General features: G+C 44.4%; 1 protein-coding gene across 2 annotated transcripts in view; it reads left to right on the top strand.

Moving 5' to 3' along the window:
* Nucleotides 1-2,298: 2,298 nt before the first annotated feature.
* HUNK (hormonally up-regulated Neu-associated kinase) overlaps nt 2,299-21,004 on the top strand; it is a 58,764-nt gene continuing 40,058 nt past the window's right edge. For both annotated transcript variants that reach the window (XM_067299292.1, XM_013955227.2), the window contains exon 1: nt 2,299-2,571. In XM_067299292.1, the coding sequence (XP_067155393.1) occupies nt 2,299-2,571 (273 nt within the window). The remainder of the gene's footprint in view (nt 2,572-21,004) is intronic.

The raw sequence follows: 21,004 nt of genomic DNA, 5'->3' as shown, positions 1-21,004 counted from the left end.
GGAAGTACTGGTAACAGCAGATAATGTGCTTGAGAATAAAACCTTCCTCTCCTGAAAAACCGACCAGGCACTTGCAGCTGTCTGCTCTAGAGATCTCACCTTGCTTTGTTCCCTCTCTGCTCCTGCTATACCTACCTGATCTCCAGACTGCCATGTAGAGACCACCGGCATGGCACTGCAGTTGCCTTGTGGTGCACTTCCACCTGGGTTTCTCTGGTGGCAAAGTCAGCAGAGGCGTTCTCTTAAACTTCTTCCCACTTTCTAAAAGCCTGGATCTCCTGACTAATCCTACTTATAGCACAGCACCACAAACACACTGGCACACCATTGCACAGGCAGCAGGCTTTGGCATGAGGAATACGCAGAACAAGGGGAGGTGAGTGAGGGCAGGACCGGTTTTGCTGTTAGAGAAAGTGTAATGTCAAAGTGCGCCCCAGCTACCAGGAGCACAACTGTAGCACAGCAGCCGTCACTTCAGGAAGCATGTCACGTTAACGAGTCCCTACAGCGTCCCGTAATGGAGCGAACTGCTCCCCGCACCGCTTGAGCTCCCAGTAAGCAGCAAGAACATGTAAGCTTTTATTTGCCATATTTGTAAATGGCTCCAGAGCAGGGGTTGAGTGTATATTTTGAAGCCAAAAGGAAATTGTCAAAATATTATTGGCTTCAGTGCTTTCCCTTCTCCAGTTTCTGCCTACTGGGACAGTATCGGATTTCTATTTCACTTGAAATTTCATCTGAAAACATGTATTTCATTGCATGTGGTGCAGCAGAGCTGGTTCCCGGGCTCCCAGCTATGGAACAGCACTGCCTTCAGCCACCGGGATACAGTTGGGAGGGATCAGTGAAAGTGCCAGGGAGCTAAAGCAGGATGTCGCAGGGTTGTGAGTTGAGCTCCAGGACTTTGTAGCAGGTCTCCTTCTCTCCCAGTTCTCCTTCTCTCCCAGTTCTCCTTCTCTCCCAGTTCTCCTTCCCCATCTTCTGCCTTTCCATACATGCTCCTCGCCACCACCTCCCTGCCCACCTTCTGCCTAACGCCCATCCTGGGCATGTTTTCGATCTGGTTAAGTGTGGCTTGGGAAGCCTGGCTTACAGGGGAGAGACTTCCAAATGTTACTCATTACAACCAGTGTGGGAAAATTATGATGTTGCCCAAATCCTGTTAGCAATGCGGTTAGACCACTCCAGCCAAAGGGACCGGACTGGCATAGTTCCACCAGTGAAGCGTTGAAAGTGTAGTCAAGACTGAAGCAAAGGCTAACAGGCAGCAGCATGGGGTAAAATCCGTTTGACATTTTTAAAGAGTAAAATCAGAGTTTGTCTACGCTGAAAAAGAGGTGGCACACTCTGTGCCACGAGAGCTGTACTAGCAAGCCCTCTAGTGGAAAAAACAGCTTCACATGGTAGAGGAGTGTGATTGCAGTAAAGCTGTAAGCCGTTTTTTGTCAGAGAGGACTGCATCTCCAGGAGAGTTTTTGCTGACAGAGCTTACATCTGCTAGGGCGTGCGTGCTTTTTTCTTCGAAGTACTAACTAACATAGCTGTGGTGGCAAAACTTGAAAACATAGGTTAAGCTTGAAGATAAAGCACAGGTCTCTGATTCTTTTCTTGCAGGTATCAAGTTAAAAAAACGGGCTTTAGGTTACAGTCCTTACGAGCCAGTTGAGGAATGACACTCCAGCGAATGGGAAGTTTTATCGCGCCCTGCTGACCCCAGCGGGGGCTGAGGGGCGCCAGCGCCCCCGGCCGGCCGGGCGGCGCCCCCCGGCCCCGCTTCCCACGCTGCCCGGCGCGGCGGGTCCGCGCTGCGGCACCGGCGCCCTCCTCCTCCTCCTCCTGCTCCCTCGGGGAGAGCCGGGATGGCGGCGGGAGCAAAACGCAGCGGGGCGTGAAACGGGGCGGCGGAGGGCGGGCGAGAAACACAAAGACACACTCACACGCGCACACACACACACACACACACACACATATATATATATATATATATATATACACACACACACACACGGAGGCCGCGGAAAGAGCCGCGCAGCGCGTCCCGCCGCGCCGCGGCAGCCGGCGTGTGCGGGCTAATAATAGCGAGAGCCGCCGCCGCCAGGTCCCGCCGCCGGGGGAGGCCCGGGGCAGCGGCCGCGGGCGCGGAGGAGGAGCCGGCCCGGCCCGCTCCCTCCCCGCCCCTCGCCGCCCCTCCCGCGGCGGGCGGCACCGCGCGCAGCAGCCCCGGGCGGCGCGCAGGCAGCGCGGGCAGCGCGGCGGGGCCGGAGCCGCGGCGGAGCCGCTTCCCGGCGCGGCGGGGCGATGCCGGCGGCGGCGGGCGACGGGCTGCTGGGCGAGCCGGCGGCGGTGGCGGGCGGCGGCGGCGGCGAGGCGCGGCGGGCGGCGGCGGCGGCGGCGGGCGGCGAGGGGAGCTTCCTGGCCGCCTGGCTGGGCGCGGCGGCGGCGGCGCCGCGGGAGCGGCTCCGCGACTTCCAGCACACCAAGCGCGTCGGCAGCTACCTGATCGGGCGCAAGCTGGGCGAGGGCTCCTTCGCCAAGGTCCGCGAGGGGCTGCATGTGCTCACCGGCGAGAAGGTACCGCGCCCCGGCCCCGCGCGTGTCCGTGCGCGTGTGTGTCCGTGCGCGGCGTGAGATGAGTCTGCGCGGTCTCAGTCGCGGGTTCCCCCGCTCGGTACTTTCCCCAACTTCGCAGCGGGTTTCGTCCGCCTTCGGGCGTGAAAACTGTGTTTTCAGTGCGTGTGTGCCGAGGTGCCGGTGTTGAGGGATTTGACTTTCCTCACTTCAGTTGCCTTGACCTGTCTTTCCCCCTCCCCCCCTTTTTGTTCTGTTTGGTCAGAAATGCATTTTTAATACTAAGATAAATAGACTCGTATTGCTAAGGACCAGTCGCTGCGTGCAGTCCTGCCGCTACGTTTAGCGTGTAGGTGACATACAGGTATTTCCTGCTGGTTAAGATGACCGAAGCTGTGGGGAGGGGGCCAGGTGATTGGTTTGGTGGGCTAGGTTCGGGGGTTAGGAGCTGCAGATCGTGCAGGGTGCAAGATGTAAGAGCACGTTCTGGGTGCTCTTCCAGGATATTACTACGAAAAGTGCACTGCTTTTGTTCAATCATTAAGAAAAGTCTCTGCTTTTTGTTCATTATCCAGACTCTTTCAGTGGAGCCTTTACCCGTCGATCGGGATATGTCACAACACTATAAAGAGTAGTAGGGGTTTAGCTTGGCAGTAAATAGAGCAAGGACAAGCCAGCTGGAGCCCCCTGATGAAGAGTTATATTGTTCTTGTTTGAGCTATCGGACTTCTGCGTCTGTTTTATCAAATTGCTAACAGAGGTCTGTCTAAAGTGGGACACCTTACTGCTACTGCTACCTGCTGCTCCTTGGACCAGTAGGGCTAAGTACAGTATAATTTACTCGGGGTTTAGTGGCACTGTAAGTATGCTATTGTTATGACTGCATCTTTGTAGTGTACATTCTTGCACTCTTAGGATTTTTTTTTTTTGGTCCGGTACATTTGTCTTGGAGTGAAATTTAATATAGGACTCTGAATTTCATCATGAGAAAAAATGATAAGGCTAGTGATTATTATCATAAAGGAATGCAAAAAAATTTTTGTTCTCTTCTGTTACCAAGCGTGTGCTTCTCCTTGGTAACAGATACATCCAATGATCCTCTAGTTGATAAAAGGCACATGCACACACACGTCCTTCCCACCTCCACTTCTTTGGGTTGCTACATTTATCTCAGTCTGTTAAGAGGAAAAAATAAAAAGACTCACCACACACCCCTCTGTCTCAGCTCCCAGGCCCACTGTTTTTTGGTTTTTTTTTTTTTTTAATGTCTTGGATAACAAACATTATGACAAAGTGACAAGCAGAAACACTAGGAGAGTTGCACTTTGCTGCTGCTGAGCCTTGATGTGCTTATTTGTGGACAAGTAGGATGGTCTCTGAGCTCTGACTGACCTGATCTTGCACCATAGGATCAAAGGAAGCTCTTGCTGTTGACTTCAGCGAGTGAAAGATCAGTCACATAGTTTCTAATTTGCTAATTAAAGGTCCATTCTCCCAGAAAATCCACCTATTTCATTTCAGCTGTTTATGGATAAGCAATTTGGGTTAATGGGTTGGAGATAAGGGTTGCTTCAGGTGGGGTTGTACTGGCTCAGATGGGTTCCTCCCTCTACTCAGAGGGTCACGATGTCATCCATCCCCCGCACATGACCCCACAGGAAGTATTTCACCCTCTGCAGGGAACTGGTGGACACTTGGCTCTTCTGGGCATATTCCTCTGCTGAGCTTCTCACGTGGCCCCCAGCCAAAAGCAGCTGAAACATGCCTAAACTGGATTTGCCTTGCAGCTGCAGGCGGCTCTGCCTACATGGAGCCCACCACAGGCGACTGAGCTCTGACTGTAATATGAGGAAGAGAAGAAAAACATCTGCTTTCCTGGGCTCTTTTCTTGCAGAGCGCAAGGCTGCGCTTGAGAGGAGGTTGGGACTACCAACTGTGTGAATCAAAGTGGGAAAGAAGCTGTGAGGTGGTGCAAAAATAGGGATCAGTGGCACCAGGTCACAGGAGGAGATTCTGGGGGAAGAGGGCTTTTTACATAATAAACAGTTTATTGCCATGGCAAAGTCCTTCCACAGGGGCACTGTAATATAGGAAGGGCCAGGTCCGTTGATACAGCCGTATTTGTACCTCCTGAGAAGTCCTGGTGAATGGCGGGCCACGCTCTGAAGAATTAAGTACTGTTTCATAAGTACCCCAGTGCTGGCATCCAAGCCCAGATGACAAATACGTTCAGCACAGAGCTTCTCGGCAATCAGGTAACCAAAGTCAGGCTGAGGTTAACAGAGCTGTTTGAGACATGTGCGAGGAGCTCGATGTGAAGGTTACCTTTTTCATCTCTCCCTACCCACCTCCATGCCTTGACTTCTCCATCTGAGAGTGAGAATGCCCCAGGAGAGACACTGTGCTCATCCGGAGGTTAGGGAGAGTGCTGTGCCATAGCTGCCTGCCACTGCAGGACCTCATCACTCACATGTTGGCAGGAGCCAGAAATTGGCTCCATCTTCTTCAGTGCTTTCTTTTGAAGAAGAAAAGTTAATCTGCAGGAGTGTGTTCCTAATGTGCTTGCAAGTGGAGTTCAGTGAAGCAAAATGTGCAAACAAAGCCTTCTCCTGTGGACAGCTTGCTGGATCCTTGTAGTTGCTGCATTTTTCTAAGCTGATGTTTTATGAGCCTATTATTCCAGGATTAGTGCCTGCATGTATTTTGACAGAAAAAAAACAATTGACATTTGATTTCTGTTTTGCGAAGTGGTTGTTGAGCAAGGGCACCACCTAAATTTCAATAAGATTGCCATAATAGTGTAAAGTAGGGGTTTTGCTACTAATGTCTGGTAGCTGTACTGGCACAATCTAAGCCATTATGGTCATCAAAGTATCCAGCTTCAGCAAGGGGTGCCCAAAGGGGTTCTGATTTGCAGCAGACTTCAGCAACTCTGGAGGAGTTAATACACATTATTGTTTCAGAAAATTGTGTATTTAGAAATGAAATCTGTGGATTAATGAGTCCCCAGCTAGTCTCAGATCCATTGCACTGACACAATGCATCGTACAGAATCAAGGCAATGCAGAGTGAATGCCAAAAATCTGCCATTACCTCACCCTGAAATTGCTAGAAGCTAAAGAGATCTTCAAGAGAGCGTGAGATGTTATATATTTTGGGCCAAATGCTAGTTACTTTACCAGCTGCTTCAAGGGCAATTTGATGGATTATACGTTTTGAATGAATTGTGTGGGATTTGAACCAACAGCTCTTACAAGTGCCTAAGCACAAGAGGGTGAGGTAAGGTGAGATTCTGAGTCTTAACTGTAAATGTCTCTAGCACTGGATGTTTAAATCACAACTCTTACAGTACTTCTTGTGGTTTATGTTGCCATAATGTCAGGCATGTTATTACTTTCTGGGCTTGAAAGATGTTTGGTAATGCTTGATGCAATTAAATGCATTTTAGCTGAGCATAGGAGAATGTTGAATAGTTTTTTTTTCCCCATTGTTTTTGAATAAAAATATCGCAGCCTATAATCTGACATTTTGGGGTAAAAAGCTGATTTGTAAGATCAGTTCAGGCAGTCTTTATTGCAATCCTAAGGAAACAGTTTCTATGTGAGGAGCGAGCCAATTTAGATTTAAATTGTGTCTATGAAACCCCGCTGTGTTAGCTGTATTGTTATTCAGCTAATTTTTGGAGCCTGTGCACAATATATTCTCAGATTGTTTCAAACTTTGTGCTTAAGGCTCAGAATGGTCAATTACTGGGTAATGGAAATTTGACAGAGGTTGACATTGCAAGATAGTATTTCTTTAGACAGCTGAAATTACATTCCTATCAATATATTGTGGGGTTGTATCATGTTCTATCAGTAGACTGAATATATTGCATTATCTGCTGTGGACCCCTGATGAAATGTCTGGATAACCCTATAGAGCGTTACAGAATGGCAATGTATTAAGGGTTGAGGATGCTCTAAGGCCAAAGTTTGTATAGACACACTTGAACTGAGGTTACATTTAACTTCTTCTAGGGATAAGCTTTGTCACTACAGAAATGGTCATGGCAAATTGAATCATTTGATTTCTCATCCACTGAAACGTGTGTTTATCTGTTTCTTTAGCATTATTGTTAAGCTCAGAATAGGTGCATTTTTAGTTACAGCTGGTCAAGTGTTTTTCTGTAACAATGCTAACTATTCAGTGGGAAGCGGCTGCTAAAAATACAGTTTACCAGCTTCTTTTATGAAGGTGAAGTGATTAATGTGAGAAGTGGCTCTTTCCCAGAAAGGTTTGCTTTCAGAATGCATTTCTGTATTAAAGAGGTGCGTGTGTTGGGAGGGGGGAAATGTGAATTTCAGAAGCTGGGAAACGCCAGGGTGGGTTATGCAGGCAGAGCGAGCTGGAAGTTCCTGTGAAGCCCCAGCGGGCCCTTCCTGAGCGGAGGAAGTGTTTGCAAAGAGCACCTGCGTAGCAGGTCCCGTGGATTCCGTCACCTGCCAGCGGCACATTGTTCTGCGTATGGTTTACCAAATTACACGCGCTGCTGCAGCGGGCACGTCTTTGTCTGAACTCCGTGCCCTGCCTTCACCTTCTGAAGTGCTTATCGCCGATCGCGAGAGAGCAGTGCGGCTCCCAACCTTTTCAGTAGGTGTTGACTGACTGGGGCTCTAGCTGGCTTCCAGCGAGCCTAAATGAGATGCAGTCACACCGGCAGCTACAGTCATGCAGGTTACGTGACTGCTCTAAATCAGCCCAGGCAATTGTCTCCGAAAATATTTCCTGTGACTGGAAAGACACAGGCAGTCAATTTAACCAACATTAACATAAGTCAGAGTACTAAGAACTCTGTATGCAGGAGCCGGTACTCTCTGCATAGATATATATGTGTGTGTGTGTGATATATATTTTATATTTTATATACCTATTGTGCATGTGTATATATATATATATATATTTACCTACATATATATAGTCCCTCTCTCTGCACTCCATCCTTCCAGTTGCAAACCCTTCTGGTCTCTTGGGTAGCACAGGCACTAGGCAGCTCTTACCTGAGTCCATTTGAGCTTTGCTCCATTGAGCTAAGGTCGTTCTCCTCAGGGTCTAAGTGAGAGCTGCGGCCGTGTGGACAGGAGATGGAGTTGTGCGCTCTGTTCCTTGGAGCTGGCTCCATGGCAGACAGGCTCTCCTGCACTCCCGTCTAGGACTGTTGTTGGGTAGCTTAGTCCTTAAACAGACTGGTTATGAGAAGCAGACCCTGGAGTGATTCAGTTTGCACAATTTTTATCTTCTAGCAGCTTCCCCTAGGAAAGCAACCAACCATTTCAGAGAACATAGGCAGGTGGACACAGAAATGCAGACAAAAGTTGTACCAGGGGCTATCAGCAAATGTTACAATGCTGTATACGTTTTATAAAGTTATGGTGTTCTTTTTCCCTGATTGAATTCACTGTTTGACTGCTTGTTCCACCATCGGGTTCAGAAAATGGAAACTTCTCCTGGTGACCAAGGAGCAGGTGAGGTGAAGTTTTGCCTAGGTGCTTGCTCTCGATGACCGTGCCACCTCTGCAGCATTGCTGCCATCCCTCTGAGAAACCAGGACCTGATGGGGAGTTCCCCTTGTGGACTCCTTGTCAACCTCGCATATTCAAATCTCAAGATCCAGGCTTCCCCACATAGTATTGCTGGTTTAACAGTTGAAAATTTGGTAGTTACTCGTACGTCGTTCTCGAATCTTCACCCTTGTCTTCTGATTTCTGAGTTTTGGGGGCTGTGTGCACACGGAGGTCACTTTCAAACTTTCTTCCCAACCATGTGGGCTAGGAGCTTACTTGTTATAAATGAAAGTCGAGATACTAATGTAGTCACTGATCTTTCGGTTACTTCTCTCCCCGCCCCCCATATGCTGTGAGGTTCCAGATAAAACTGTGAAACTTGAAACCCCTTCATTGCTTTCAATGGCTCATTGGGTAAAGCCACAGAATTTTGATTTGAAATTTGGTCTGTTATTTTACATTCTTCCAGCAGTGCTACTTGTGTATCAGTTTCCTATGGATGCATTTGTTTTCTCACTTGAAGTATTTAATTAGTCGTTTTCTTGTTTCTTTTTTTCCTCAACATATTTTCTATCTGTACCTGAGAAAACCTTGTTTTGAGAAGTACTTATTGTAAATGTGTACACTGACTTTCTCCCAGAGTGCTGTTTATTAACAGCTGCTACCTGTTGCACCTGGATGATAATGCATTATTTTGCAGCTGTCAGTTATATGCACTGGGGGGATGAAATGAGGGTGTTTCTGCAGCCTTAATTTTGACATTTCCTTGCTTTTATGTGTTTACTTTACTGCTTTGATGCTATTCTTTTCAGAGAAGGATGTATGAAGGTGCATAATTTATAGTGAAGCTACTAAACATATGCTTGTGTTAACATATGATATTTCAGGAAATGACTTGAAGGACACTGCCGTGATTCCAATGACATTAGTAGTAAGGACTTTGCTGGAAGCAGGACTAACTTTGTGCTGATGAAGCAACAAATCTCCCTAGTACATACTATGGTGCAGTTAAGCATTTTAAAATAAGGCAGAATAAATGCCAAAATGCTGATGTGCAATCACCTGCTCAGATTGTTGTGATCACCTGCTAAAAGTTTTTTCATCTGGAGAATAACCAGTCACAACAGGCACTTGCTATAAAGCCCTGCTCTTCCCTCTAACCCATAGTCATTCTACATTGCTTGCTTAGAGTAAGCAGAATGGTCTTTAATAGCCAAGAGAGCTTGTTCGTTCCTGCAGTCGGTCTTCCAGGAAGATTGTTTTAATATTTTTCAGCTGTGGCTTACAAGTGTTCTGCAATGAGCTGAATTGATGCACATGTGGCAGTTGCTTATCCTCTTGAGATAATCTGCTTTCAAGTTTACATTCAGCAGTTTTAAGGACGTCACTAACAGTGCATGTCAGCAATGTGCTGCTTTTCATATGGACCATTATAATTTTAGTGGCATATGCAAGACTGAGGGAAGCCGCGTGTTTAGAATAAATTGATGCCAGGTGTAGTTCTTATGTGGTGCTCACATCTGGGTCCTTGTATTTGTTCTTTCAATTTTTGTATTTTTAACATTTTTAATGATGTGTAAAACTGCGTGCCTGTTTTTGTACGCATGTGTTACCTATAAATGTGTTGCAAATTAAAACATGTCTTGCTTTCCACATCTTGGAATGCACCATATCTTTTTAAACTAATGAGCCGGAGAATGCTACTACATCTTCATGTATTTCAACAGGCGCAGCACATTAAACTTCTTTGCCCCTCTGCTATAGTGAGTTATTTGTTAGCCTGCACTCAGGAAAATGGAGGTTATTAATGTACAGCACTCACCCTTCACGAGAATATAACCTCATAAGTAAAGCAGCCATGAGATGTTGTGACAAACCTTCTAGCAACTGAATTGTAATAGTCTGTCTTAAAAACTGATCTGCTGTCTTGTATAACCAACAATATAAAAATGACCTGAGGGTTTATATATTGTTTTACACTTCAGGGTTTTGGAGAAGTATCTAAAACTGTCTAAAGCCAATGATTAGGTAGATATCAAATGGAAGAAGAGTGATGTGGATTGCTATGTTGGTGCTTACCGGGCAGCAAGGGATACAACTGAACCAAAGGAAACTGGTACTGGCTAGACTCAGACTATCCTGAGCACTCTTCTGCTTGCAAAGTAGTCAGACTTTGCAATATTTCCATTCCAGATTGGCTTAGCCACTATTTTCAGATAAGTTAAAGAACAAAAGAAGCCGAACTGCTTAAATCTGCGGCGCTCAAACTTTTCCACTAGACCTTCCTTATGTATGTCCACTGGCTGGGCTCCTGGTGGGTATGAGCTTAGTGGTTCCAGCGTTAGCACTGCTGAAGTAAACCGAGTAGTTTCTTCTGGTAAATTTTATCAGAGTAAGTGGGAAGGCTACAATCGCAAGGGAGGTGCTGGTGTCTGTGCCAGGACAGAGGTCTCTGATTCTGGTACCTGAATCAGTGCAAAAACTGCATCTTGATCTGAGCTTAATGTTGGTGCCTGCAGGGACAAGAGTCTAACCTCCTCCTCGTAGAGGGCAGGACCCTATGAGCAGTTAATGTGGTCCGTGAAGGAGACCACCTACAAAAAATAAACAGCAAGCTGGTGTTGCTCTGACCAGAGATTCCTTTTCTGCAAATGCTGTGCTCCAGCCTTGCACTACCCAGCTCTCAGAAACACTTCTGATGTTAGACCCAATAGTGCTGTTCTCGGTTGTAGTATGAGATCAGTATTACTAGTGCTGTGAGGGAAAAAAAACATTGCCATGAAGAGAACTAAAAAAAGATAAATTATACATAATAAAGTTCCTTTGCTCTCTGCCTGTTGTCGAAGATTGTCATGGAAACATCTTTTTTCAGGAATAAATTTATTTTCTGTGAATAATGTCCACAGAGCTAAGAGAGAGAACATATATAAAAATTGTACTTTATTGGAAACACCCTTTTCCTGGCTCCCAATGATTGTAAACATTTTATCTCCTGGCTTTTAAATCACTGTGAAGGAGAGTATTACCTGGGCCTCAAAAGCAGCAGCTCTTGTTTTAATAGGCATCTTTTTATTTTTATTTTTTTTCTTGCAAAGCCATAAAGCTATATTGGTATTAAAGCATTTTAAATTAGGGACTCCTAGTCTTCCATATGTCTAGTTATGCATTTGGTCACTAAAATGTGAAACAGGGATTGTTTAATAAGAAACATTTTACAAGTCCATGATCATGAAAGTGGGAAGAGGCATAAGCAAGGTCTCTCATATAAGGATTGGTGTTGGAGGAATGTTACTTGGTATCATTTCTCTGCTTTTGTTTCCCCACAAGTAATCTGAGATCTTCATCCATCTCACTGTGACAGAAGAAATTTTCAGCATTAAAAAGGCAAGTTATACTTTATCAGAAACAGCTGGATAGGATATGGTTCATTTGTGACCAAGTCATAAACCATGCCTTGCTGTATTTTAGCTCTCGCTGTTTCTTGTTGTTCTTCCAGCTTAGCAAGGCCATGTCTAGGTGAAGAGGACCTCTGTTTTCTAACAGTTGCCACGCTGGCTTCGTCTGTGACAGATTGCAGGTAGCAATCAACTCTGGTCAACATAAAATAAGGACTTTCCTTGTCTTCACAGATTTTCCATCTGCCACTGTGCCTGCACGTCAGGCTCCCTATGCATTTGTGTAATAGTCCTTGGAAAATGTCTTTCCTGTTAGTTGATTATACCTTGATCTCCAAAGAGTTTCCATACTGAGTGATGGACAGTGTTATAGCTTGTCAGTTCTACCTCATGAATGAGGGTCAAAAAGCCCTTTTTTGAAAAACATCTGATATTTGGAAAGTGATGCTTGACAAATATTTTACATTTAAATTGCTAGGCAAATCCAGCTGTTTCAGGCATTCAAGTATATGTTTTCTTCTTGCCCTGCATGACTCAGGCCTAGAGGCTGCTTTGACAGGCTTTTAAAGATTTCTTCTGGAGCCTCTTTATTGCGTCCTCATTTATCTCCGTGTCTGGCTTTCTGCTGCCACTATTTTCATCAGTCTCTGCCTAATCTCTCTTGACTTGTGTAGGTATCTTTAGAGGCCGGGGAGGTAAAAATGTGCTTCTGTCCCTTGGGGACATGGTTACTGCTACTCCATTAATTAGATGACCAAGAGAGCACTGAAAGGTCACAGGAGCTGGTTTCTTTTTGCCAGTGGCTAGATAGATCCCATCCGTGACCCATTCAAGGAGAGTCATATATTGCTTCCCATACATGTGACTGTGCTGCAGCAGTGCAAATTCCAGCTTCCCAGGCTGTGCTGTTCCCTCCTGTGCTGTTCTCCGGCTGCCTGACATCCATATACAGTATGAACTTCTGCTGCTTTGGACCTAGAGGAGCAAGCAAAAGTGTAATTCATGGGGATTTTTGTTCAGAACATCTGGGAAGGGGCAGAATTACCACCCTTGCTTCCCTCAAAACTGTCTCCTGTCGGTCCCTTTGCCATAAAGGTCTGGCCGTTTCAGATGGCGCGGCTATCAGTACATAAGAATATTTCTTTCTTTTGGTTGTTTGAAAATGGAGTGAAGTAGAAGGGAGGAGACAGTAGGCTTTACGGAAACAGCAGAGCAGGATTATGTCCAGGAGAGGATAACAAAAGTCATCCATGAAGTGTGACATGAAGTTACCCATGAATATGACATGAAGTAAAAAGCATTTGAAGAGTAATATGGCAGAGAACGACTCTCCTCCAGTGAAGCTGAACTGCTGCATGGAAATGGGCCACCTCAGATGAGACACCAGCTGTGTGTCAAATCAGCAATTTCCTCCCCTCTGTTTCCTCCCTTCCTGACTTAAGTATGAGAGAAAAGGAGGAAGAACTGCAGAAATATGGGCAATAGCTTGCTGTGTGAAGGAGCACTAAACTGGAAAGTGAGGAAGCCCAGAGGGATCTGTGCACACAGTCTTGCAACGCTGACAGTTTTAAGACCTTCATGTGATCTGCCCTTGCTCCTATTGGATGGGAGCAGCTGTAGCAGATGTCCTTACATTAGTGCCTTGACACACCAAAAATCTCGCTCCCCATGGAAACACTGCCTTGACTGTGCTGATGCAACAGGCAGCAGGGCTGTGGGTGAGCTGGGCTGTCTGCATCAGCATCAATATTTGAATGACTTCTCATGATATGTCGCATCTTTTGTGCTGGGGAGCTCAAGCAAGGGTGTCGGAGAGAGCTTTTAAAATTTGTATCCCTTGATGTAATTGCTGATGGCTCCCAGAGGCTCTTGCTTAGGTCAACCCCAGTCCTCTTCTGCCATGCCTTGCTCCTCTCTGTGCTGGGACCAGAAAGGGATTCTCCACACACGTGCAGGTGTTAAAGCCAGGAGGGATTGCTGTAATCATCCGGCCTGACTTCCTGCGCTTTCTCCAGGAGTGAATGTGTCCATGTCTTGTCGAGCTGTTGCATACTTTGAAGGGGGAGGGAGGGCAGGCGAAGGGAGGGAGAGGAAAATCTACATTCACCTCCATAAATTAAGATGTTCCTATCATTGCTTCACCACACCTAAAAACGTGCACCATGTTTATAAGCCTGAGTTTGTCCAACTTTGCCTTTTGGGAGGCTTGTTTTATTTTACTAGATTAAAGAGCTGTCTGTTATTAGAAGACCCTTTTTCATGTAGTTACTTGCAGAAAATCATCCAGTCACTGCTTAATGTTCTCTTAACTGACTGAAGCTGAAAAGCTGAAGCTGAAGTCTGGGACCTCAGACTGTTCCTAGAGGTCTTTTCAGACCTCTTTCCAAATTTTCAACATCATTTTCGAAGTACTGGAACCAGAACTGGATGCAGTAATCTAAGAATAGTCTCCTAATGCCACAGACAGGAGTAATTAATACCTTTTCTTACTTATAACTGATCCATCCTGCTTACACCTTTTAGGATTATGCTCATTATCTGTAGCATCAAGAAGGTAAATCTTTATTTGCTTATCTAAAGTATTCCTGAATCCTTTTCCGCACTGCTGGATACTGTTGTCTTTAGTATGTAGGTAATGGAAAATTTTCTTCTTTTATCTCTTAATGATTTGATTCTTTTCATTCAGGCTACCTTGAACCTGAAGTATATGAGTGTGCATACTCTGAGCTACTATGTGTATGCTTCTTTAGATGCTGTTTTAAAGCTTTCCTGAGTGTCTAGTCTGCCACCAAAGAGAGTGGTCCCCTGCCTGCTGAGGCAGTTTAAACCATATCCTTCTCTATAGCAGGTGTTTTTATGTATCATGAAGCCCAGAACTCTTTGGTCACACTGTCAGAGGCTTTGAAGAGGCAAGAGTACTTTAAGAGAAATGACTCCTCCTTACCTTTTTAATTGTTGGTTTTTACAAATGCCAGAGGAAATTCAAATAAAAAAATGTTAGCTGTCCTACAAAGAGTAAACACAAAAATTATCAAAGACTGAACATCACCATTTAAGTGTTAAGCAAAGAGATGGTACTGCTTATTTAATGTCAATCTCAATGCATTTCTAGTTGTAAAGCTATGGAGAAACCTTTTCAGCGTGCATGCATGTGCACACACATGCACACATGTACTGAAGTCTCTATTCCTCCTATTCCATTTTCAGTGAGCATACAAGGCAAGTATAAAAGGTATCAGAGGTTTATGACTGAATGGTAATTGTTTTCTATCCTTGATCAAATAGAACAGGCATTATTCTTGCAGAGAAGTCTGCCTTTGCAGGTTGTTGTAGGTTTGGGTTATTGCTGATTTCTTTGAAGTGAATAGCTAAGCTGTAAACGGAAAGGATAACACCTGGTTATCTTTTTGTGATACTTTCAGAGATCCTCTACAATTTTCTTTGAAATCAGTTCTTGAAAAGTGACTAGAGTGCTAACATTTGTTAAGGAAATAGGATGCCAAGCAGGATAGCCGAAGGGGATTCCACCAAAAATGCTGCCCCAGGAGTCTCTTGAGACAGTTTCTCTGAATTGGGTGATGTGGGCTGCAAGGTAATTTGGCAAATGCCTAACTTCAAGCATGTTAATTTTTCTTTAGTTTCATCACGTTTTCTGCCATGGTGAAAGTTAGGTTTGTGTTTCCATGATGATGTCTTGATTCATCTGTCTGATTTCTCTCTGTCTTGAGTGGAAGTTGTGCAGTGCTTTCTGAAGGTGCATGGTACATTGACTTATGCAATACATCTGCTTGGACAATCCTTTTCTTAAATCCTTTCTTTCTTAAGATATTGGAACTTGCTGCTTAAAAAGTTATTTCTTTGCTGCACTCTAAAATTTGCTAAGTTTTAACAGCTAAAGTGAAGAATAAACACTACTCAGTGAATGAGGTTTACATTTTCTAATCCTTGGATTCAGTTATGAAAAATGACTTTTATTTTGCATGCATGATTTATTGGGTGCCCCAACTGAGATACCCTTAAGGGGATTGCTCTCAAGAAAGGCTGAGAATTGCACATACTTCAAAGTTAGGTCTGTTTAAATGAATTGAATTGGCCACCCAAAATCACTGGTCAGTTGTGAAAATGAAGCTCCGATTTTTTTGTAGTGAGAGCGGCAGTAAATACAAAGCAAGCTACAAGTGATGCCAGACGGCTGTCATCAAAAGGAAGGAAGGAAAGAAAACAAATTCATCACATCAGTCTTCTAGGGCACCTCAAAAAAGAACTCAACCTGGGCAATGCATAGTCTGGCTCTTGGTCTCGCTCTGCCTACTAAGCTTAAAAATGTTTTTTGTTTTTTTTTTTTTTGGTCTTTAAGCAGATGGGATTTTTTATCAGACAGTAAATGTTTGTGGGTTGAGATGTAGGAGTCCCAGGCTCAGGCTGGGCTGTCATCAGCCCATCCAGCCACGTCCCATAGTCCGGGGCTCTGCACTCTCTGCGGGTGGTCAGGGTGCATCGGGGACAGTGCTGAGACCTGCCGCTACTGCCAGCGCTGGCACCGTCTCCAGCAGTGCTGCCAGAAGCAATCTCTGGAGAGAGGGGGGAAAAAAAAAGTGTATCCCTGCAGTAATCCATAGTTGAAGTTTCTTGTCTTGTGTTGTGTTTAATTCTCCAGGCCAAGCCCCACTGTGCTGGTTGGATTCTTATTCAGACCAGCTTCCTCTCCATTCTGTCGGAGCTCTCTTTGGCAGAGGACTGCAGCAACTGACTTCCTCTTATTTAAAGTTAGGAGAGAATTTGCAGAAAGAAACAAAATGGAATGATTGGATAAGCGGGGAAACTTAAAAATAGTCCTCAAAATATCAAGCCCTGATTTTGCAAGGTCACATGCAGTCTGCGTTTTCTCTGTAAAGTTAAGCATATTATCACTTTATTTTACAGGCTGAAGCAACATTATTGCGCAGCTTTTCTTTTAGTTGCCATTGCAAGTATCTGACACCAGTTTTGTTCAAGACCTCTTGACCTCAGCTCAGCAAGAGTGCCATAGAGAAAACCTGTTTTCTGGCAAACAGGAAGGCTTGCTTCCATTGAGATGCATCCTTCTGCCAAGAGACAGCCTGTGTAAAAACATGCAGTCTGGCAAATGAGAAACCCAAGGCTGAATTCAGACCTGGATTTCCTGAGTACTAACATACCACGTGACCGAAGTCACTAGTAGTCATGTGGTTGTCACTTGGTTTTTATTCAGATGGAATGATAATGCATCCTAACTGGATCCAGTCTGAGATTCATCAGGGAAAACTTGGTAGAGGAAAAGATATTTTTGCTGTAAAACCATAGATTGAATAAAACTCTTTGCTGCTAAAAAATAAAAATAAAAATCTATTGCCTTCCATCAATTTTGTATGTATTTGAAAAGCAGTTCTACAGCAACCTTGGCTTGCCTTTTTTCTCCCCCCCCCCCCCCAACATTCTTATTCTTTTTATGTTTAACTTCACCCTGGTATCCAACATTTGATTTCCCACTGGCAGGACATTACAGGAATGCCATGAGTTGAATTTCTTCTTGAAGCACAACAGAGGTTTAGGTGGGAAAATACAAGATTTCCAGAGCAGGTTTTGAGCACCAAGGGGTATTTATGGAGAAAAATCCCACTCTCAGTAAGACTGAGCCCCACTCTGACAAGACCATACTGCTTTGATCTTGCCGTAGAGCAGTAAGGCAACAATCTAAATAGACCTTTGCATGTCCGCTGGGTAAGGAAATGTTTTTTCCTTCACTAATGAAAGCACTACGGTTTTGACCCATGATTTTTCCAAATGTCATAGCAGAGTTATAAATAATCATCAGAAGGGGAGAGGGGAGAAGATCACTTTGACTTGTGCCCACTGAGCACCTGGAAGCTCCTTCTCCCCGGCACAACACATCAATCACTGCCTCGTGGCTTTGGCTTGCTGTCAGGGAGCAGATCTGTGCAGCTGCCCGTCGAACCTGCAAAATGTGCCTCGTGCATAGGCATATGGATGCTGTGCTGGGGCTTTGCTCAGGAGACAGCTGCTCCAGCCCAGGAGAAGTCTGTCGTGTGCTGAATGCTAGATTAGCCCAGGACAAGATGTGCTAGAGGAAAAGCAGTTATCTGCAGCAGCAGGATACGGGATGGGGAATGCTTCCCAGGGGTTGTCTGACTATTTGCAGGTTTAAAGGCAAGATCCATCCCTTGGATAAGTCTTTCCTCTGGTAATAACGTTTTTCACCACTTCTCATTTGGGGAAAATGAAGGGAAGGATGGAGGAGGTCAGGAGAAAACAGGCATTATGTGTCCTCACTTAGGATCATAGGATAACTCAACGTTTCCTCTGAGCCACCTTCCAAGCTTTGTTGCAATTTTTGAGTGATCCTTCCATGCAGAAGGACAGAAGACAAAAGCAAACAGCTGTTGAACTTGGTTTATCCTTATCTTCACTTCCTTGAGTTTAATAAGATTCACCTGGGCTTGATTTGGCCTCTTTCTGTGCATCTCCAAACCCTCCCCAGCATGCATGTACCTGTCTTTTGCTACTCCTTTGGACCCAGCATGGTTAACCAGAAACTTACAGTCTTACAAGTTGTCCTGACAAGGAGGAAGTTGGGGTCAATGTATACCTATTTACAAAGAACAGGCAAAATGTGTTTTCTCAGGACACAGCAGTGATCTAGCAACAGAAGCCCCAGCTCCCAGCTTTCTCCGGGCAATATCCAGCCCTTTAAACTGTCTCTTTTTGCTCCTTCTCAGGGCCTTGCTGTGACTGCTTCTGTGCTGTTTAGTGCCCGTCAGCTGCTTTTTTTTTTGTCTTTTTTTCTTCTGTTCTTGCAGATTCACACACCCTCTTAAAACACTAGCTGGCAAAAATCCTCCGCCCATGTGTGTCAAACACGTGCCTTTGGGTGATGACACGTGCCGGTATTTGCTGCTGTTGTTTTAGTTCCTTCATTCTGTAAGCAATGCAACTGTTTCCTACACACTATCTTTAGAAAATAGTGGTGTTTACACTTCCCCCTCACCTCCATTCCAGTACAGTTGAGCCAAACCTGAACTATTTTAGGGCTACGATCAAGAGAAGCAGCAATTGCTCATATGATGTGTCACACCATAAACTTCAGGAAAGTAATTCATTCTAACAGTGCAATTCTAGGACTCAGGAACCAAAAATATGGCCTATTACTCATCTTTGTATCTCATAACACAGAATAACCTAAACCATTTATTTATTTACACAGCAAAGATTTAGCCAAAAGCTAAGTGTTGAATGTCAAGAGCCACTGTTGCTACATATTCAGAGTAATTACTTGCTTTATCGTTTATTTATTATTTCTCTGCCAATATTGGCTGAGAATGCCAGTGGTGAGATAAGCATGATGCAGGCAGTGCAGAGGCAAAGAGCCCCTGCTTGAAACTTGGGGGAGCAAAACAGAATAATTGTCATGTCCTGACTAATTCTGAAAACTTGAATGCATTTACTTCATGTTTAGCTAACATCTACTGTATTTTCTGTAGTGAATGTTTTTTTCCTTCTGCATGAATGAAGTTTGCAGGTGCATATTCACATATATACACAGACTCCTACATGGTGTATATTAAATGCATTGGGACACATTCTGCGTTCACTTACATTAGGGTAATTCTAGATGAACTCAAAATCAAGGGTATTGAACCAAGTCATCTCTGGAGTAACTGAGTGCAAGGTTTGGCCCTTAGTTTTTCCTCTATATGCTACAAAACAAATTGTAAATCAGAAGAAAATCCAAGAAACCCAAACAAGCAAAAACCCACCAAACCAAAGATCTGCTTCTGGGTGCTGGGCCTTTTGCACAGGGATCCATTTCATTCAGGAAAGCAAAGTGATCCTAGAAGAAAGCGCAAGCAAAACAAGCAGTGTGAGGGAAAGGACATCGATAGGCGGACAGGAAAATAAATGAAAGGGAAAGTAATGAAGACCACCTGGGAGGAAGAGAGTCAGAGACAAAAGCTAGAAGAAACTGTTACGGAGAATCTCTATATGCAAGTTGATAGTAGGCTGCTTGTATGTTTGGATCAACTACAATTTTTTTCTTTAAATATATAAAGATTTCTTTAAAGACCCTGGCTTTTGAATTCTCCCTGAGATGGAGAGGAGGCGTCTGTCAGATATTTCTGTGGTGCCCTGTGCCTAGGGAACTAGGAGAAGGAGGCAAGGTCTCATTCATGTTCCATGCCAGGAAAAAGCAATATTGCGCAGAAACTAGTTTCCTGTCTGGTGTGGGCGATATAAGTTTCCCATAGTCTTAACTGCTGTTTTATTCTTCTCTTTCCCCTATGCAAAGCTGCTTTCTGTTAGCCATGGCTGTGGATCTCTCAGGCCCAATACAAGGGACATTGAAGGGGACAAAGATAGCTCAGAATAAAGTGTGGATCTAAAAGCAGCTTTCTTGTGCGCTGGAGTAGGTAGGGGGCCTGACCAAGGTCAAAATCAAGGAGAAAATTTGTCCTTGAGGCATAGAATTCTAATTCTTCGTGATAGTGAAAATGTCATCAAGTAGTCAAATAGTTGGCTCTGACTCCTGTATTCAGGTGTTTGCCCCTGCTCCTCACAGGCGTGCTCAGCATTTGTAGGAGACATGAGTGTGTTCAGCACTGCGCTGCTTTAGTCAATGAATTGGGAATGGCTTACTCATATGGAAAACAGAGGATTCACAGAATGCTTCAGAAAACAGATTACTGTTCTGTATTGTTAATACTCTGTATTTTGCATCCTGCAGCTGTAGAAAATATTAGCCTTTTATGTTTTTAAAAAAAAAACTCTTGCAGAAATTATATTGTGCTGCCAGCAAGCAAACTGGCATATCATGTTTCTGCAACCCATGAATTTGTTTGTCCTCACCAGAATAACTTCTGTGGTTTGCTGTCTAAATAAGCTATGCAAGCCTCTCTTCTTGGTCTTATCTCATTAGATGGAAGAATGTACTAATTTAAGACTGTTTCCTTGGTGAATCACCTGAGGCTTTCAAAAATGGTTAAGTTAAGCTCTGATTTTCCCTGTTGTCTTAGCTTACAACTAAATGATCTTTCTTTAATGTGACTAGTCAGGAATGCAGCTTCCAGGCAATTATGGTTCTTATGCTACGGTACAAGACTCTGTCTTTCACCTAGGTAGCTGTCTGGAGTGTGGTGTTCAGTCTTATCTTTATATCAAGGGCATTTCATTAGAATAATCTTTTAACAGCAGAAATGCATCCAGCTAGTAATGTATCCAGTGGTACTGACTTCTCATTTTTTAAGACAAACTACTAAGCCCAGACTCCTGTTGTTTTATTCTTCAGTTCCTGTACTGATAAAACTTGACATGGATTCAAGGGATTTTTGTCAAAGGTTCTGGGTCTATTTTTGTTGTCATATTTCCAGATCATACTTTTGTGTGTGTGTGTTTGTTTTTTTTAAAAGGAAAACCAAAATGTTCACTAATCTAACCTTTCCTTTCTTTGAAGAAAAAATACAAGAC

The sequence above is a fragment of the Apteryx mantelli genome, chromosome 1 (genome assembly GCF_036417845.1).
Source record: "Apteryx mantelli isolate bAptMan1 chromosome 1, bAptMan1.hap1, whole genome shotgun sequence".
In the NCBI taxonomy this organism is placed as follows: Eukaryota; Metazoa; Chordata; class Aves; order Apterygiformes; family Apterygidae; genus Apteryx; species Apteryx mantelli.
The sequence above is the reverse complement of the archived record's forward strand: the minus strand, read 5'-3'. Positions and strand labels throughout refer to the sequence as shown.